At 38.5% G+C, this 19,800-nt stretch overlaps 2 protein-coding genes across 8 annotated transcripts in view; both read right to left on the bottom strand.

Annotated features, from left to right (window-relative positions):
• Positions 1-170: 170 nt before the first annotated feature.
• On the bottom strand, positions 171-10,130 carry zfand5b (zinc finger, AN1-type domain 5b). 4 transcript variants are annotated; one of them, XM_063014426.1, is made up of 5 exons: positions 9,994-10,130; positions 3,533-3,695; positions 3,202-3,402; positions 2,416-2,541; positions 171-1,562 (listed from the first exon to the last, which is right to left on the bottom strand). In XM_063014426.1, exons 2-5 carry the CDS (start codon positions 3,684-3,686, stop codon positions 1,414-1,416), a joined length of 630 nt encoding a protein of 209 aa, XP_062870496.1. In that variant the 5' UTR covers positions 3,687-3,695; positions 9,994-10,130; the 3' UTR covers positions 171-1,413. The 4 variants fall into 4 exon arrangements, with proteins under 4 accessions (XP_062870496.1, XP_062870497.1, XP_062870495.1 ...); XM_063014427.1 differs by lacking the exon at positions 9,994-10,130 and adding an exon at positions 6,984-8,104; XM_063014425.1 differs by lacking the exon at positions 9,994-10,130 and adding an exon at positions 6,892-8,102.
• Positions 10,131-16,666: 6,536 nt separating this feature from the next.
• erbin (erbb2 interacting protein) overlaps positions 16,667-19,800 on the bottom strand; it is a 70,691-nt gene continuing 67,557 nt past the window's right edge. For all 4 annotated transcript variants that reach the window (XM_063014515.1, XM_063014517.1, XM_063014518.1 and 1 more), the window contains one exon: positions 16,667-19,703. In XM_063014515.1, coding sequence (XP_062870585.1) covers positions 19,596-19,703 — 108 coding nt within the window. In that variant the 3' untranslated portion in view covers positions 16,667-19,595. The remainder of the gene's footprint in view (positions 19,704-19,800) is intronic.

Here is a 19,800-nt window from a genome sequence, read left to right as displayed (position 1 = left end):
TTGCAGTGGGTCCATAGCCGACCCCAGAAACATGCATGTTCACTTATGCTTAGGGGCAATTAACAGTAGCCAGTCCACATTCTACTTTGTAGATAAGAATAGGAATCAAACGTGGGGTCACTGAAACAGTCCGGTCATTTGTTGTTTACAAACACAACCAGATGAGCTCGTTAGATCTCTGTACTTAATTTTATTTACATGATACAATTTTGTAATGGAGGATAAGAAGATTAGATGAGCAATACATATAATAAATATAATAATGGTTGAGTTTTTCAAACTTGCAGAACTAAATCTTAAAAAGACAGACAGGTGTAAACAGAACGAGACTCCTACAGAACGAATACCTGCAGCCAGACTATTCAGGTATTCGACTAACCAGGTATTCACACAAACACTCAATACTCAGACGTCCCTTCACACCACAGTGGGGCAGTTAGAAATACCGTACAACTTTCAGCACCTGTGTTTAACATAACACGTGACACTCACTCCACATTACACACAGAAAATAGCAAATCACAAATAAAAAGCTAAATTTGTTAAAGAAGTGGGTTATTGATAAAAAAAAAGGATGTTTGCCAAATTCAAAACAAAATAATCCCTTAACATACTTAGTAATTTCACTAATCATGCAATATTCCCCTTTAAAAATTCAAAACAGCCCCGCAATCATGTTGATACCAATGTAACACCAGAATACAAAGCCGATCTGACACATGGAACTGCAAAATGTAAATGTTAACCAACCTGCATTCACAACACTCAAACATACTGAAAACAAAAAGCTTTAAAATGAACCTGTCCACTAATTACAGGGAAAAATACCTCACTCAGAAAACAAAACAGCCTGATACTTGAGAGTGGGAGGCCCAAGCAAAAAAGCCAAGCTTAAGTTGTAACGGTTAAAGTCTAAGTCCTTTGGAGCATTGCCTCGACCCACTTTAACATGAGCGTCCATTTTGTTTTCTTTTTTGTGCTACATGAGCCAGCCATGCACTGTTGCCCCTGCAGCGCTCAAAACAGGGCAATAACAGTCATCTGAAGTCCTGTAGGCTACAGCGTGTCCATCGTCTGCGGCGTTACGCGAGAAAAATGGGCAGTCACATTCACAATGTTTCAACAATCACAATCAGCCTTTAACACGACAATCAGGTCAAAGTCTTCCGGAGGAAAAACAGAAACAGAACCAGACAGATGCAGAGATGCAGGACTTATGGGTCTGTGTAACCCAGTGTAGCAGCCCCACCCTTTCCCTCTTTTAAATCCATGCACTGGCAAAAAAAATCCCCCAAACCATGTACTTAAAAAAACTAGTCCTTTAGATCGCAGGGTAAACGCGAGTCCTTTTCATATGATATCTCCCGGAATTGTGGGTTGAAGGTGAAAGCCAAAGGAAAAAAGGTGTTAGATTTATATTCTCTGGATCTTGTCAGCAACCACTACAGGATTCTCTTTGCGGATCCTGGCTGCAGCCTCAGCTTTGTAATCGTAGGGGCAGTTGTGCTTGTCTGAGTAACGGTGGAGTCCACAAAACAGGTTCCCACAGCGGCAATCAAACCCTGATGATAAACAGAGAAAAGAGACATTAGCATATTGAAATGTTTTAGTGATGCTAATCAGGGCTGTACGATGGTGTATTAAGGTCACTGTAAAAAAAAGTCTTGATTTTAAGAATAAAGTCAAAATCGTTTCAAGGACAAAGTTGAGGACGTTGAGGATTTGGTCCCTTAAGTCTGTGCTTCTCTAACCTGGCAAGCCTATGGCGGCCCTCGTATCAGACCATTTGGTCAAAATATTTTGACTTTATTCTCAAAATCGAAACTTATGCAACTTTATTCTGGAAATCATTTCGACTGTATTACTGAAATCAACTTGTATGGTGGAAAACAGTGGTCCTGATATGTCTTCGTAGGGCTGTACACTTGATTGATGTTTTATTTATGATTAACGGTTTTTATATTTTTACTACACAGTTAAACAATCTTTTAAAAAATCTTTTTTTCTGCCTCAGTTCCAGAAGCAAATATTTACTGAAAACTACTAAAACTACAGAATGTAAAGTTAGAGAGACAGCCTTACTTGTAACCAATGAAAAAAAACAAATCCAAAACAAAATAGCTGGATAATTTGGCTTAATATTAAAGTCTTTATTAAAGGATTTTCTGGACCACCCATGGGAAAAAAATGAATGGAGGGGGATAAAAAAAGTCAATTATTCTTATTAATTTATTTGGGATTTTTATACCATGTTATCAATTATTCTTAAAAAGTTTATTTGTATATCTATTTTATTATATGTTAATATCAAACATACAAAATGAAGAGACTAAATAAAGGTGAGAAATACTGAGCAGTGAAAATGAGCCATTGCTGTGCAATATCACTATAAATATAATAAGCGGTCTGGCTCACCTGTAAGGCCGACCTTCTTGCGACACATGAAGCATCTGTTTTTCTTAGGTTTGAAGGCTTCTGGAGCTTTGGCCTCCTCTGTGACTGCCGTGTTTGCAGAAGAAGAAGCAGTGGGCTGGGTAACAACTGCAGAGACAATAACAGGTATTAAATAATGATTTTCTGTTACACAAGTTGAACAGTTACTTGTAATCCAGCCAGTTTAACTACAGTTACCTAGTTTTATCATGTTAGATCAGATTAGATTTTAGTGACTTGGGTGCATTTAGACAGAGGCTCAATGTTTGTTTTTTGAACATTGTCTTTATATTATATTACCATGTTATTTATAAAAATAAAAATAAACAAGTTTATTGCACTGGCCTTTAATCATGCAGTAAATATTTCACTTTAATTATAGTAGTGAGGTAGCATCATGATTATAATTATAATATATATTATCGTATGGAAAACATTATCAACTGTTTTATGGTCTTCATTGGAAGGTCTCGGCCAGCCCGGCAGAAATCTTGGCAAATGGTTTCAAAAAACATATAATTCACCACAAGACATGAATGGAATGAGAAGTTCATGTCTTATAGTAAATTATATGCTGTTCTTTGTAAACATTTACAATATTTAATATTTTTGATATTTAACAGAAAAACAACATGACCTCTACATTCCATTCGAACTGTTGTTCTTTAATAATTCACCCAGCATTTTATACTGAGCTCATCTTAATCATGTAGCATCATATCACAGACATCTACTTAATTGTCCCTTTAAAAATAGTTTGACACTAACCAGGCTCAGGAATTTCTACTTTAGGCACTGCAACTTCCTCTTCACACGAAATACTCATCTCGGTCATCTGCTGCGTAACAGGAAGGGCTGCAGCGGCTCCACTTGATGACTCGGCTTCACTAACAGAATTATTTAAGCTAGCTTCAATGATCTGGATCGCAGAGGCCTCCGAGGTAGGACTACTGGTTACGCTGCTAGAACCTGAAACACAAAACAAAATTTGTAAACACTGCTGAAGTAGATCAATCACATGAAATGGAACAGAACAGGATGTTTCAGAGTAATCAAACTGAAATTATACAATTCAGAGATAGAATAAACAGATTCTTACCCATAGTGCTAAGAGGACTGACACCTCCATTCTGTCTCGATATGTGCTCTTTGTAACAAACCGAGCACATGCCATTAGTCCTAGGGTTTCCATAGAAGCCACAACCAGTGGCGCAGGGCATGGGTCCGGGGCTCTGGTTGGTTTCCTGGGCCATTTTTTCAATCTGCAGACAAATCACATAACCACAGGTTAACATGAGTACAAAAGACTGACCAACAACACATAAAACACAAGAACAAAATACATCATCGTGTTTTAAACAACATTAGTTGTGGTCAATATAGCAAAAAAATACCACACAGCAGTAGTTAATGTTAATGTCTTAATGTCTTCATTCAATTCTATACAGATCTTTTATCTTTTAAGATGGGGTCTGAATATTTCCAAATGCAATTATATCAACATTTTTGGACTTTATTCCAACTGAATTTTAAAAACATAATGGAGGTTTTGTTTAAAACAGCTTGATTTAAAGACCAGAAATATGCCATTAACCTTCATATTAACATCCAATCAGCTGCTTGTTGCTAAGACTATTACAGTGGATTTGTATACTCCCAAAATATCTTCAATATTTTCAGAATCATAACAATGAGTTGATAATGTCATATTATACTGCTCACCATTGAACATCTAAACTATTAAACGTTGGGACAGATTTGTCTGTACCAACACTACACTGATTGTGTAACAACCAGGTCACACAGGACACAGGCCGTTCCAAATCGTAAAGGGTTACGCAGATCTTAATCAGTGCTTTGGCATGTGTTTCACCGCACGCCTGGCACTGAATCAGCTCATTTACACCACACAGACCAAGCTGCATTTTTTACAGATGCCTTACACACAACTCAACAATTATACAAACCACTGCCTTCTATAAAAAACAATCTGACTATATTTAGATTTGGTGTTGGGTAACGACTTGTTTACCAATTACTACCACAGCAAACAGCGCTTTAATAATAATTACCCGTCATTGGTTGTTTACCAGGGATGAGAAAGAACTACTCTCAATGTTTTTACACATGATGTCTTGCCAGCAAGCGACAAAGGTGAGAACATTTGGCTGGAGGAATCTGAACATTCTGTGCAGCTGAGCCAATCAATCAAGTTTTAGTCAGACTGGCATTGTGTGTGGGGAAAAGGACTTAACACAGTTTTTGTGCCAAGATATTTAGTGCTTTCTGCTGTTTTATAGTCTGTTGAAAGGTACACACATTAATACACTTTAAATAAACAAATCAGAGCAGGGCAGGGTAGGATAGGCCCAGGTTTACAAATCTTTGAGAGAACATCAATGCAGTGCATTATTTTAATGTTTATTTTGGGAGGTGAGTTCTTTGTTTTTTTGAAACACACACAATGATGTAATTGGTCCAGTATTATTCTGGGTAGAAAGATTTTTTCTACCTAGTCTTTTGGGGGAAAATCAATTTAAAAGCAATTACCTTTACAGATTACAAACTAACCATTCCTCCTTGAAAGAAACAATGGTAATATTTGCAAACATCAGTCTTACAGTGTATCACAAAAGTGAGTACACCCGTCACATTTCTGCAAATATTTCATTATATCTTTTCATGGGACAACACTATAGACATGAAACTTGGATATAACTTAGAGTAGTCAGTGTACAGCTTGTATAGCAGTGTAGATTTACTGTCTTCTGAAAATAACTCAACACACAGCCATTAATGTCTAAATAGCTGGCAACATAAGTGAGTACACCCCACAGTGAACATGTCCAAATTGTGCCCAAATGTGTCGTTGTCCCTCCCTGGTGTCATGTGTCAAGGTCCCAGGTGTAAATGGGGAGCAGGGCTGTTAAATTTGGTGTTTTGGGTACAATTCTCTCATACTGGCCACTGGATATTCAACATGGCACCTCATGGCAAAGAACTCTCTGAGGATGTGAGAAATAGAATTGTTGCTCTCCACAAAGATGGCCTGGGCTATAAGAAGATTGCTAACACCCTGAAACTGAGCTACAGCATGGTGGCCAAGGTCATACAGCGGTTTTCCAGGACAGGTTCCACTCGGAACAGGCTTCGCCAGGGTCGACCAAAGAAGTCGAGTCCACGTGTTCGGCGTCATATCCAGAGGTTGGCTTTAAAAAATAGACACATGAGTGCTGCCAGCATTGCTGCAGAGGTTGAAGACATGGGAGGTCAGCCTGTCAGTGCTCAGACCATACGCCGCACACTGCATCAACTCGGTCTGCATGGTCGTCATCCCAGAAGGAAGCTGACGCACAAGAAAGCTCGCAAACAGTTTGCTGAAGACAAGCAGTCCAAGAACATGGATTACTGGAATGCCCTGTGGTCTGACGAGACCAAGATAAACTTGTTTGGCTCAGATGGTGTCCAGCATGTGTGGCGGCGCCCTGGTGAGAAGTACCAAGACAACTGTATCTTGCCTACAGTCAAGCATGGTGGTGGTAGCATCATGGTCTTGGGCTGCATGAGTGTTGCTGGCACTGGGGAGCTGCAGTTCATTGAGGGAAACATGAATTCCAACATGTACTGTGACATTCTGAAACAGAGCATGATCCCCTCCCTTCGAAAACTGGGCCTCATGGCAGTTTTCCAACAGGATAACGACCCCAAACACAACCTCCAAGATGACAACTGCCTTGCTGAGGAAGCTGAAGGTAAAGGTGATGGACTAAACCCAATTGAGCACCTGTGGCGCATCCTCAAGTGGAAGGTGGAGGAGTTCAAGGTGTCTAACATCCACCAGCTCCGTGATGTCATCATGGAGGAGTGGAAGAGGATTCCAGTAGCAACCTGTGCAGCTCTGGTGAATTCCATGCCCAGGAGGGTTAAGGCAGTGCTGGATAATAATGGTGGTCACACAAAATATTGACACTTTGGGCACAATTTGGACATGTTCACTGTGGGGTGTACTCACTTATGTTGCCAGCCATTTAGACATTAATGGCTGTGTGTTGAGTTATTTTCAGAAGACAGTAAATCTACACTGCTATACAAGTTGTACACTGACTACTCTAAGTTATATCCAAGTTTCATGTCTATAGTGTTGTCCCATGAAAAGATATAATAAAATATTTGCAGAAATGTGAGGGGTGTACTCACTTTTGTGATACACTGTATATGACTAACAGTTTTGAAATGTCAATGCTAAACAAACACAGTCCATCAGCTTGGCATTCACCAATACCAAGGCTCAACCACACATGGGTTTCATTATGATTTACAGGCTTTGTGAACTTGTTGAATTGGTTCACAAAGTCCAGTGACGTTTTTCCTTACAAATATGGCTCTTAAAATACAATAACAGGCTTTTGCATGAAGAACGACTGCATATTACCATTTAAGAAACTTCAACAATTTCACCTTTAGACCTGGGCTGCCTTGCATAGGGGGTAACGACTGCTGCCTTGTTTCAGTCAGTTAATATTTAGAAAGGTCCAGTGCTTTCCACCCACATGTTTTTCTTGAAAGAGGCGTCACAGGTTTTCTCCTGAAAGCCCCATCACGTGTAAGCCTGCTGACTGCAGCACACACTAACAGAGGACCTTAGATTTCTCCTGTCACATGGGTGTAATGTGACAACCTGCGCTTAAAAAACACACACACACACACACACACACACACCACACACACAGCCTCTCTAAACACTAAATTCCCTGGCTAGAGCTATTTTTATCCTTGGCTGATGCCTCGTCGTGACTTGGTTACATCAATATGCGAGTGTGTGTAGTGACCCCTCCCTCCTTTATGGAAAGCCTGCTGTTTATTTGGATACAAACCAAAATGGCGAAAATCAACCAGGTCTTTGGGTTCAGGAATTCTATGCTGTATAAGCATAGACAAATTGATTTCTGCTATTGGCCATACATGTTTTTAATTCAAATAAATAACTTATTTAAGACTGGAAGAGCAAAAACCAAACTGATAGGCAGACGGAAAACACGGTACAAAAATAGATTAGTGCTGTCTCATTCTCAAACAAGGGTGGCATCCCTATCTAGAGTTTCTCAATAGAGCAAATCAACATAGATTATTAATAAGCAAATTGTCAAATACAATTTATATTATTGACTTATAGTTAGCAAATGTCTGGGAGCAAATAATTGTTGTCTGGTTTAGCTTGGGACTAAGCTATTAACATGCACTGCTATTATATAACCTTACAGACAACAATCTCACAGACTGATGAACATCGACAATGTCCAATTCCATTGCATCTTATTAAGCAGCTGATTGAATGTCAGTTTACTATTACATCTGTACTTGATTTAATACTCAGTTTGGACTTTATCAATATTTCAGTCTTGCATTTCCATTAAAAAGCAATATTAAATCTATTGATACAGCACTGACATACTGACAATGTGTTGCAGTGGTATACTGTATTTATGGGAACAACGTCGCACAATTTTAAAGAATAAAAGTCACCAGTGGAAAAATATGTCAAACTTGATCTGCAGGGGATAGTAGAACCAAGTACTGGATCTAAACAAGCTTTAACTTTAAGACTAGAATAGCTGATTTTGTTTTAAAATGAGTTTCAATGATCTTGTAACTAAGTCCTAGAGTAAGGTTTTTAAGTTTACAAAAACATTAAAAATCTTTAGATACCAGTCATATCAGTGGATGCATTAAATGCGAGCTCCATACTACTGTTTTAACTGCTTATTTGGTTGAACATTGCTATGCATTTATTAATGTATTTATTAATGTTTATTTAGTACAGATTGACAACTGAAAACCGGACAATAACATTTAGTTTTTTTTTACTGAAAATAATCCACTGCAATATTGGTGATTGTTAGTTTTGCTTATCTATTAACAATAATAACCAACTTCTTTTGTACTCCACTTGCATGTCACACTGTATAGTCAGTACAATAAGTAAAAAGCTTACGCAACACCTATTTAAAGATGTAATTACCTCCCTAAACTTAACCCACCATGTTACCTTTAGCAACAACAACAAAGAACAAAGGTTTCCAGTGACTGGAGAACAGTCTTTGACTTGTTCGTTTGATTTGGGTTTTTTAAAGGCTCTTGGATAAGTTTCACCCCTGTTCCTAGTGTTTATTCGGAGATAACCTTCCTCACTGTGTTTTACTTGTGACCCAAGGCCCTAGAAACAGCTTTATGACCTTCTGTTGGGGTACTGTGCTGCTTATAAACACTTGTCTGCCCTACATTACTTGAAAGGCTCTAAGATATCAAGGAACAACCTTTATTAATGACAAAGTTTACATGTAAAGGATTACATGCTTACAATACATTTAAATGAGCCATTTAAAATACAATAAACATATTTTTGTAATACGTTAAACAGTCTTTAGTCATTGCATTAGCCTGGCAAGTCACAAACACAAGGAGGCCTCAGCCTCTTTGAATCCACTGAGTCATGCTAACCAGAGCAAATACAGGCTAACAATGCCTTCATGTCCTACAAGATTGCTCCAAAAAAGCCAAAAGAAAACAAAAATTAACAGCACATATCCATTAAAATGTCTTCGGTTCAGAACTTATCCATTATACGAAGGTAAATGTTGTAATATATGATTTATTCGGTCTGTACCAGCGACTGCTTTTGTCTTTTCTTTGTTTCACACTCTTCCTGTTTTTTTCTTTCATAAATAATGTCTCAACGAAACGAAGCAACCCGCATAAAAGGGAAAAAACACAAATTTAAAGCAATTTATCAGAATCCTGGGGAACAAAAGGCAGATTGTTTATATAGAGAGTATTTATGAGTGTTAAAAATAACCTTAACAAATAGCCACCACGTCAAGCCATGCATTTGATTGATACCTGATCTGTATTAGGTTGTAATGAAGCTGTTTGTCTAGTTTTAAAACGCTTATATTTTGAAAGTTATATACTGTAGTATTTCACATATATATTTTTAAATGAGTCAGTCATAAACACATTCATATGATGACCAGGCGATGTTTTTTTTTTCAGACTGAACAACCAACCACCGATGGGGAATTTCTCGTACTAATACTAGTTCGCATACTACCGTACTAAACAGTATTCTAATCTTAGTAACGACATCAAATTCTCACTTGTCTGACATTTACTATTTAGTACGTTAATATACGGATTTGGATCCAACCAAGGTTAGTACAAGCTGACCATATTTGGTTAGCACCGTTGCTAACTTGAGCTAAAGAGGAACTTCCACCTTTTTTCTCTCAACAGCAACACATTTCAGTTTGAATTCGTACTTTACTCAAACTAAAACGCGATAAATATCGAATAGTTTTTTGTTTCGCCATTTAAACCCCAGCATTTTCGCCCGAGATGGCAGACTATATGAGTGCGTTCCAAACCGCGTTTTATCTCACTACGTAATGCTACACATAACCCGCGCTATATCGACTATGTAGGCTCCCTATCTAGTACTTCAGTGTGCAATTCGGAACACACAAAAACTAGATGTTTTTCCTTTTTCTTCTTCGTTTTACTTACCTTTTTTCAAACAAAGCACCAGCAAAGAATGAAGTCGTAGTAGAAACTGAAATGAATGATAGAAATCCACAGTAGAGCTTATATTTCACTTGTTTTCACAGTTTGATGAGCAGCAGCAGCACATTATCCAGCTCACTCTTCTCTAATCTGCTGTCTGTCCTGACCAGTTTGTTGCTTTCTTTAGTGGAAGAGGCGTGGCGAGTGACGTCAGCGCAGAACCCCGGGCTCTGATTGGCGGATGATAAGGAGGGTGACGCATTTAGACTAAGGCGGATCACAATGTACCAGGGGGTTTACTGTACATAACAACACGCTTCGAGGAAATCAGCATACACACATGTTGCTACCTGATCATGGATTTCCACATTTGGATATTATTATTGTTATCATTATTATTGATATTATCAGTTCTAGCTTAGATGTTAATCAACTGGGCTACTTGACAGGTCACTGGTTCGAGCCCCAACACAGCCAAGTTGTCACTGTTGGGCTCTTAGACAAGGCCTCAATAACCCTCAGTACTTTGCACTATATTCGGTCACTATCGAAAGTCATTTTGGATAGTAGTGTCTGCTAAATGCTGTAAATGAGGGTCACCGTCCTTTTGGAATAAAACTTTGCAAGTCACTGCAGGTTTCAGTTTCTTCCCACTTGGAGTATATTTCAGGGTCTCTGTGTGGTGACAGTACGCCAAGTACCCAGCACCAGTCTACTACATACACTTACTCAGTGGAAGACTAAAAAGCATTGCACACACAGAAAGCCTACTGTTTATTTGGATAAAAACCAAAATGGCGAAATCAACCAGGCCTTTGGGTTCAGGAATTCTATGCTGTCTGAGCATACACAAGTAATTTTTGCTATTGGCAATACATTCTCAATAGATTAAATCAACATAATTATTAGTAACCAATGCAATTAATATTACTGACTTACAGTTAGTAAATGACTGGTTTAGCTTGGGACTAAGCAATTAACATGCATGGCTATTATATAACCTTACAAACAACAATCTCACAGACTGATGAACCTCGACAATGTCCAATTTCATTGTGTCTTATTAAGCAGCTGATTGAATGTCAGTTTACTATTACATTTGTACTTAATCTAATACTGTTTGGACTCTTATCACTATCTCAGTCTTGTCTTTCCATAAAATAGCGATTTTAAATCTATCGATACAACACTGACACACTGACTCTGAAAAACACAATTGCTTCTCTGCAACCATCCAATTTGTTTGCGGTGCACCACACAATTATAAAGAATAAAAGTTACTAGTGGGAAAATACATTAAATTGGATGTGTGTGTGATATCAGAACCGAGTACTGGATCTGAAATTTAAGGCTAGAATGGCTAAAAATAGTCTAAATAAACTTGTAACCTGGAAGACTGGAAAGTGTAGCACACACAGACACAATGAAAACATACCAATGTTCACACAGACTTCAGTGAAGGCAAGGATCCAGGTCACCAGCACCTTAGAGCTGTGCAGCACCCACATTACCATAAAAACAATCATATAAAAACTATACACACATTGGCTGGTTGGATTAAGCATCTTGCTGGGTCAGGGACTGGTCAGATATTGAAGCTACAATTTTTCCCCCACAGTGTTTAAAGGGTTGAGCTCAGGGCTCTGTGCAGGCCACTGCTCCACATCGATGGCTATGTCTTTCTGGACGTCACTTTGTGCACAGGGGCTCATTCATGTTAAAACATCTAAGTGCATCTGTAAAACAATTGTCCCAAAGGAAGCATATAATTTTTTTTTTATAATCTATTTTATTTATGAAAGTAATGGGTGTGGCTAAAACACCTGAAATCAGCAGTTAGGATGGATGTCCACATACTGCTGTCCATGAAGTGTATGGAGTTTCCTCATTTATGACATTAAAATTGACAGAGATAATTTCTCAACTAAACTTCCTACATGTTGCCCTTTGTCTAGACATCACTTCCTGTTTTCGCAATAATTTCCTGTCCTGCTCTAGTTTGAGATTTTAGTTAGTTCTTCACAATCTGTCAAGATGACTGGTCACTATTATTTTAAAAAGCTTAAGGCAAGACTACTTTGCTGGATAAAAGTCTGATATTAAGAACAGCAAGAGAGATCAGATTATACTTGTACCAAACTCATTCTATTCCGAATAAGAAAAATTAACATAGAATAATTAGGGTTTTGTTTCTTTCACTTTGACAGCTGTACCATGCAGTTTGTTCTGAAATTCCCTGTGTTATATATAGAAAGAGAATTTGAGATGAGACAGACTGTCCATACAAACACACTCATGAAAGAGCCCGTTCCCTGTCTGGTTCCTTTTTCACAATTACCCCAAACAGCATGTCTTCCTAGAATCCATTCACCAAAAACACCATAGATTTTAAGGTCTGTCTTAGGGGCAGATGAAAGGGGAAAACCAAGCAACCATTCAGGTTATGAACAGGGACTGTTATATATGCATACACTATACAGTGGTGTTAAAAAAAATAGCAGTCCAACATCATTAATCTGATAAATCACTGTTTTTAGTAGAAATGCTATTTCTACATAGCAAAAAAATGTACTTGAAAGTGTAGTAGAGTAATGAAAACAAAACAAACCCAACAATTAGGACATGCATGCCACTCATTCTGAGTAATCGAAGCATTGATTGAAAGTGGGTTGTTCAAAATAATAGCAGTGAGGAGTTCAATTGGTGAAGTCATTCTGCAGAAGAACGGGTGTCAATTTTGGCCCTTATTTAATTTAGTAGGGTGGCAAATGTTGCACAGGTTGGTCAAAGAATATTACCTTCTGAAATACTGGGTAAAATGGGTTGTTCCAGACATTGTTCTGATGAACAGCGTACTTTGATTAAAAAGTTGATTGTAGAGGGAAAAACATACAGAGAAGTGCAGTGAATTATAGGCTGCTCAACTAAAATGATCTAAAATGCCTTGAAGTGACAAAGAAAACCTGAAAGATGCGGAAGGAAGCGTGGAACTACTGTTCGAATAGATCGAAGAATAGCCAAAATGGCAAAGGCTTAGCCAATTATCACCTCCAGAAAGATCAAGGAACATCTGAAGTTACCAGTGAGTCTCTCTGGTATCCTTCCGTCTTCGGGAGACGATGGTGCAGCATCCGTTGCGGGTAAATTTTTATTTGCATTTTCTCGAGTGGCTGTACAAGCCAACCCTTGAGTGGCAGTCCCGGCTACAGTTGCCGCAGACAAATTGAGTCGCACGTTGTGGCTTTTTTGTCAGCAAGATGCTTGAACCTGTCCTCCTCTGCTTTCTGAGTACCCCGTCTAACAGCAAGTCGCCAGGCTGTACGGTCTTCAGTGCTGGATTCCCACGAACTAGGGTTGATGCCGCATAATTTCATGTCCCTCTTGCAGACATCTTTGAATCACAGTCGGGGGCGTCCAGTCAGCCGTGAACCCTCAGCCAGCTCACCATACAGAAGATCTTTGGGGATACGACCTGGATCCATTCTTCTAACGTGGCCAAGCCAACGGAGACGCTTCTCACAGAGGATGGCAAACATGCTGCTCGTGTTGGCGTGTTCCAGAACTTCTGTATCGGGTACTTTGTCCTGCCACTGTACACGCAGGATGCGTCGCAGGCACCTCAGGTGAAAGCTGTTTAGCTTCCTCTCATGCCTAGCGTAGGTTGTCCAAGTCTCACTACCATAGAGGAGTGTGCTTAACACGCAGGCCTGGTAGACACACAGCTTGGTTTTTACAGTAAGGTTGGAGTTTTGCTGTGAGTACAGCAGATGATTAAGTGAAGCCAATTTACCAGCAAGAACTCCTTGCAAAGTCCCGTTGTTAAGAAAAAGACACGTCCTGAATGGGTTACAATTTGCCAAGGAACACATTGACTGGTTCAAAGAGAAATGGCTTAACATTTTGTGGACCGATGAAAGCAAAATTGTTCTTTTTGGGTCTAGTGGCCGTAGACAGTATGTCAGACGACCCCCGAGCACTGAATTCAAGCCAAAGTTCACTGTGAAGACAGTCAAGCATGGTGGTACAAAATGATGATATGGGGATGTTTTTCATACCATGGTGTTACGCCTATTTATCGCATACGAGGGATCATGGATCAATTTAAATATATCAGAACACTTGAGGAGATCATGTTGCCCTATGTCGAAGAAGAAATGTCCTTAAAATGGATGTTTCAACATGACAATGACTCAAAACATCTTGATTGCAGACAAACAAGACTGAGGTAATAGAGTGGCCAGCCCAATCCCCTGACTTCAATCCCAGAGAGAACTTGTTGGCTGACGTCTGAAACACGTTTTTTTGAGGCAAAACCCAAAATTGCAGAAGAACTGTGGAATGTAGTCTAATCATCCTGGACTGAAATACCTGTTCAGAGGTGCCAGAAGTTGGTCGACTCCATGCAACACAGATCTCGGAAACAACTGTTATGCCACTTAATATTAGTTCAGTAATTTAAAGTAAAGTGAAAGCTCAAACATTTTTTCATGTTATAGATACATTTTTTGAGTTTTTAAAGAAAAATGCTGGCACTGCAATTTTTGCCTAATATTTTGCCTAAACAGCCTAATATTCATTTTTCTTAACTTTCTGTAAAGGATTAACACAAACTGGCTAAATTTTGTTAATGTTTTGAATTAGAATTGAAAGTGTATTTTTTTTTCAGTGCATTTGCATTTATGGAAATAAAAGTTATTCTAATGAATTTGTGCTTTATTCACTTTTTTAAAACCACTGCTATTTTTTTGAACACCACTGTACATGTGGACACTGCTCCTAATTATTAAATTTAAGTGTTTAAGCCACAAACACTTATAACAGGTGTCTAAAATGGAGATTATGTTAAAGTGGTGGACAGCTATGGTCAGTTATAAACAGCGAATAATTCAGCACTCAGGAAATATGACATAAACCTGCACCTGCCAGCAGAACAAGAACAAAAGAACTGGAAAATATCTTCAGATGTAAAGATTTGATCCCCAAACAAAAATCAGAATTGTTCAGACTGTGGTACTCTATGTGGTTCTTTCAACAGAAAGAATGTCAATGCCTTTGAACTTTGGTGCAGGAGATGAGCTGTGAGAGTAACTTGGACAGAAAAAAATAAAAATAAATTGATCCTTAAACCTCAGACCTAACATCTCACTCGAAGGCAGGCAACCAAACTGAAGTTCACACATTACCATTTCACAGAACCATTTCAGAGAAAAAGACAATCATGACTGGAAAAGTTGATAATAACAGAGAAAGAGGACGGTCAGCAAAACACCATCCATATGGCTACCAGGAGTCGGAAATGACTTGATGGCACTTCTAATCATCATAATTAAAGTGCTCCCATCTATATTTCCCTTTGTTAATTAACTGCATTGTTTCACAATCCTTAAGCAGATATTATGACTGTTGTCTGACTGGTTAAGATCTGCAGTTGAAAGTTAATGTCATCATGGAAGAGACCACTGAAACCAGACTGGAAATGCTTTATTATAATTATCAGCTGATTAGTTGATTAGTTGACCCTAAATCGCATAAATGGAAATTTTACACTAACTGTTAGGCTGGATTACTGAATGAATGAGTACTACTTTAAAACCATGCATGTGACTAAGCATAATAATAGCAGTCAGCTAACAGCATTGATATGTTAAATTCCCCACCTTTAATCAGGGCTTTCACTATTATTGTGTCATGATTAAAAGATAAAGGCTATTCATGTTAACAAAGGTTAGTCGTTATAGCAGGATGATTCAGCAGTTTTGTCCCAACTAATAAACCAGAGGCAATGAGCCTTACTTCCACAACAAGATGACCTTGTTTTATACAGTTAACAGTGAAAAGCATTGTTTGATCAATGTCATACATTATAAAAAATAAAACTATTAAGACTTTGATAACTACTACAGATGAATTTTTTGTTACTAAACAAAATTAAACAAATTTTGCTTCATTAATTTTAGGTGGATTTATGTTGTGACCTTCAAATATAGAAGCAGCCCAAGGAAAATTTGACTTAATATGACTGTCAAATGTTTTTTCAATCATTTGCAAGCTGAGGACACCAACTGTTATAGTAGTAAAAGAGGATTTTATTACCATTCTTGCTTAATATAACACTTCATCTAGCAAACCAGTGCAGAGATCTCAAGCTTTCAATCTCAGGTGATGCCATCAACCTGGCTGGGTATCCAGACACTATTGGCTGTGCTTGGAGGTTTGAGTGTTGAAGGTTTAACAGGCTTCACTGACACTGTAAAATTGTGATCTCGACTGTCTGGTCAAGACAACTGCACTAGTGGTAGGGTGTTTGAGGTGTTCATAGCGTGCCTCTCCGTATGTGTCTGTCTCTCTGTGTGACTTCTCACTGGCAGGTAAAAAGATGTAGCTGGAAAATGCATGCAGCAGGAAATTGCTGTAGGTGAACAATGATTAGAATATGAGAAATATGGGGAAAATAGAAAATCCACTTCAGCTGCTCAACAGGACAGGGTATCCATTGTTGGACATTGTGCTTATTAATGTAACAGACATTTTCAATAGGAGACGAGTCTGGATAGAATCTCAGCGTTTCTAATAGCAGATTTTTGCTCTCTATCAGAAGTGCTTCAACAAATCACAAAAAAGGCTTAGTGGAATCAAGAAAACATAAAATGCAGAAAGAAACATGATCACAACAAAGTTTGAAAGACCATTAGTTTATTTTTTTGTTTGTTTTCCACAGGATACCATGGAACCTTAAATTATATACAAAATCTGGAATGTAGAATAAATGCATACCAGTCCTCTTTTTGTTGCAGCTTCCAAAGAAACCAACATTAAAAAGAGTTGCTGTAATGAGTTATTGCTGGTCTTCAGAAACTAAGGTCACTAATTTCATGGCTAACTCAAACTGTTTAAAAACATATTTACATTTTGATTAGTAAACTTCAAAAAGTCAAAGAAATATTAGCGCTAAATAAATAGACAAACATGAGAGAATCTGAAAGACCAGTTGTTCTTTGATATGGCAAAATAATCTGGTTTCTTTTTTAACCTCAAATTGTCAGTACTAAAAATAAAAAGTGGGTCAATCACAGGTCTTCATTTGATTCATTCAGGATAAAATACGAACGCACAGTGCTCACAAAGACGATACATTGTTTTTACAGCGTCAGCAGTTGAGTAAAAACGCTCTACTGAGGAACTATTGAGAGTTGCAAGGCATGGTTCCATTCAGGTCAAGGTTTCAGTCCGAAACCAAATGTACTAATGGCTGAATCAGTTTTAAAACCAATTGTTTTGGACTGCTACTCATGAGCAGGTATGTGCTAGTGCCATTTTAAAACGTGCAAAAATAACAGTAATATGATTCTACATTAAAATCAGAACAAAATCATTTTAGATTTGTATCCAGGTACAACAAGCTTCAGTGTTCACTTCTTAATTCTGTTCCACTGATTGGCCTGTTGTACAGCAGTAAGTGAATAATAGAACTTAAATTCATACAGAGCTCTAAAACGATGGGTACATCCAAAAAATAATCGTCTAGGGTGTCCTCATGCAAGTAAATCACACAGTACAATCAACAATTAGTCATTCCTTATGTGTACATACAGACCTGTGTATAAAACAAGCAATGCTTCCTTTAACAGTTTTATCAAAGGTTAGAAACGATACTCTTCACTGTTTACATCTTTACAGTCAGTTCATCATTCTGCCATTGAAGCAAGTTGAGCTGAATCTGCTCACAGGAGAGAGTTAATAGCATCGACTCAGCGGGAAGGTTTTGGATCCGCTGATTTTACTGTTTAGAGAACAGGGTGGTGAGAACATAACATTCAGCATTACCATACGCTGACATCACTGCTGCAAAATATTCAAAATGCATTTCCTATCTTTTCTAAAAGGTTCACAATATAAAATGCTATCACAAAAGGTGGTACTAAAATCGTTCCTCTTTAAAAAAGAATGGAATCTGACAGGCCTTCTGAAAAATAAGATTTTTGCTATTGCTCTCTCAGTCACAGTTCCATAGCCAGTGACAGGCCACCAAATATGCTGCTTGGATCAGTGAGTATTGCTCAGGGTCGAAAGGATCATATCGACTTGATCGAGGCAGCTCAGGGTCTATTGGCACTTGTTTCTCCCCCTGCTGGTGCCCAACTCCCCAAAAGCAAAAGTTTACAATTTACACCCTAAATAAAGAAAAAGAAAAAGGAAATCACTTGATGATTAGGAAGATGATTTACAGAAAGGCAAACTATGCAAAGTCAGAAAGTGGTAAACAATTTCCAAATGTCAGCATGATTGATGGTTTAAAAGATTGACAGCGTTTGCTGTCCTGATTGGGGCAAAGTTCTCTTAGTTTACACTGCTCTATGCAACAAGAATCCAGACCGAATAACGGCTCAGGTTGCTTAAAGAAGGCAAATGCAGGTCAAGCTCAGCCCCCTGAGCCTAATGTGGTCCAAAATAGGCCCAGGGTATGCCAGAATATTCCCAAGAAGAACAAAACAGTGAGACAACATGCCACAGCGAGCTTGTAAAAGACCAAAACTCTTTAAGATGAGTTACACCTGGCAAGTGATGGGTCAACAAGCTCTGATTAGAGCACAACTGTCTCGGGATGGAACACACTGGTCTCAAAATGGGCTCTGGATGGACCATAACAGGCTTGACATGGACTGAAATGGGCAGAAGATGGGCTGAGAATAAACCTGAGATGGGCTTGTTTTTTCCAGCAATTTTACACCTCCCAATGATGGTCTATACATAAACTTCAGTTAAAGCACAAGCTCTAAACGTCCATGTGTATGTATCCAGGTCAGGAGAGCTGAAGGCCGGGCCACCTTGTCTACGACATAATCCACTGAAATAGGTTTGTTCTTCATCCTGTTTCAGTCCAAATACAACATGCTGAGATCTTTCTGCACTTCCTAGCAGCCAGTGTCCTAGTTAATGTCCCAAATGATGGTTTCTCTACAGACGAGGCAGAAAAGAAAAATCACTCTGGTTGTGAGGCGGGACAGGAACTATTTTCTACTGATGCTAAAGTGAGTAGAGGTTCTGCTGAAGTTCAGAAAACTAAAGTGGTGAATTATCTGTTCAGAACCTGAATCTCCCACCCAGGCCAAAAAAGGAACGCATGATTCCATTAAACGCACCAGTTCTACATTCATAATCCACACTGAGCACGTAGCATTGATTTCCTTCAAAATCCCCCACAGGTCAGAGAACTTTCTTAAATAAAAAGGAGAAAAAAATGAATCATGATTAAAAAAATAAAAACAAAGGCATACTGATGTGAACACACAGGGAGCCCTGCCCCCTAGTGGCCAGCTAATGTCCCTCTACTTGAATTCTATGATAAATGATTTTAAAAAGCAGTTTTTGATTAAAAAAAAGCACAGTTGTCTTGTCTGTACTGAACAGATTCTCCCACAGTGAAAACTTCTTTTGTTAATTTAGACAAACCAGCGTCCAGGCATCGTCCACGCAACACAGTGGTTATGTCCTGTTTTTCCAGACGCTCCGAGGTCCTCCCAAAAATCAGTTTAATCAAGTTCACATAAACCCGGCCCCTCCGTGTACAAAAATAAAGGTGTGAAAACGTAGATATATTCAGTTCTCTAAACTGCCATGTCTCTGATGATGATTAGATCCACAGTGCTAGGGAAGTTCTTCAGCAGGGACACAGCGTTTCCATGTTCAATATTAACAAAGTTGTATCCATTTGCCTGAAATGAGGATAAGATTGGTAAGTGAAAAGTCAAGTACACAGCATGAACATCAGAAAAAAACCTGAACTAATGACATGTATCAGAGATGAGGAAG

This window comes from Trichomycterus rosablanca, chromosome 18 (genome assembly GCF_030014385.1).
Source record: "Trichomycterus rosablanca isolate fTriRos1 chromosome 18, fTriRos1.hap1, whole genome shotgun sequence".
In the NCBI taxonomy this organism is placed as follows: domain Eukaryota; kingdom Metazoa; phylum Chordata; class Actinopteri; order Siluriformes; family Trichomycteridae; genus Trichomycterus; species Trichomycterus rosablanca.
Note: the sequence above shows the minus strand (reverse complement) of the source record. Positions and strands in the feature narration are given on the sequence as shown.

Bases quoted from the DNA above. Each gene is read 5' to 3' on its own strand.
- zfand5b (XM_063014424.1), bottom strand. From the start codon at position 3,728: ATGTTAACCTGTGGTTATGTGATTTGTCTGCAGATTGAAAAAATGGCC. The intron at 3,403-3,532 runs GTAAGAATCTGT...TTTGTGTTTCAG, and splicing joins CAGTCCTCTTAGCACTATGG to GTTCTAGCAGCGTAACCAGT. The intron at 2,542-3,201 runs GTTAGTGTCAAA...TTGTCTCTGCAG, and splicing joins AGTAGAAATTCCTGAGCCTG to TTGTTACCCAGCCCACTGCT.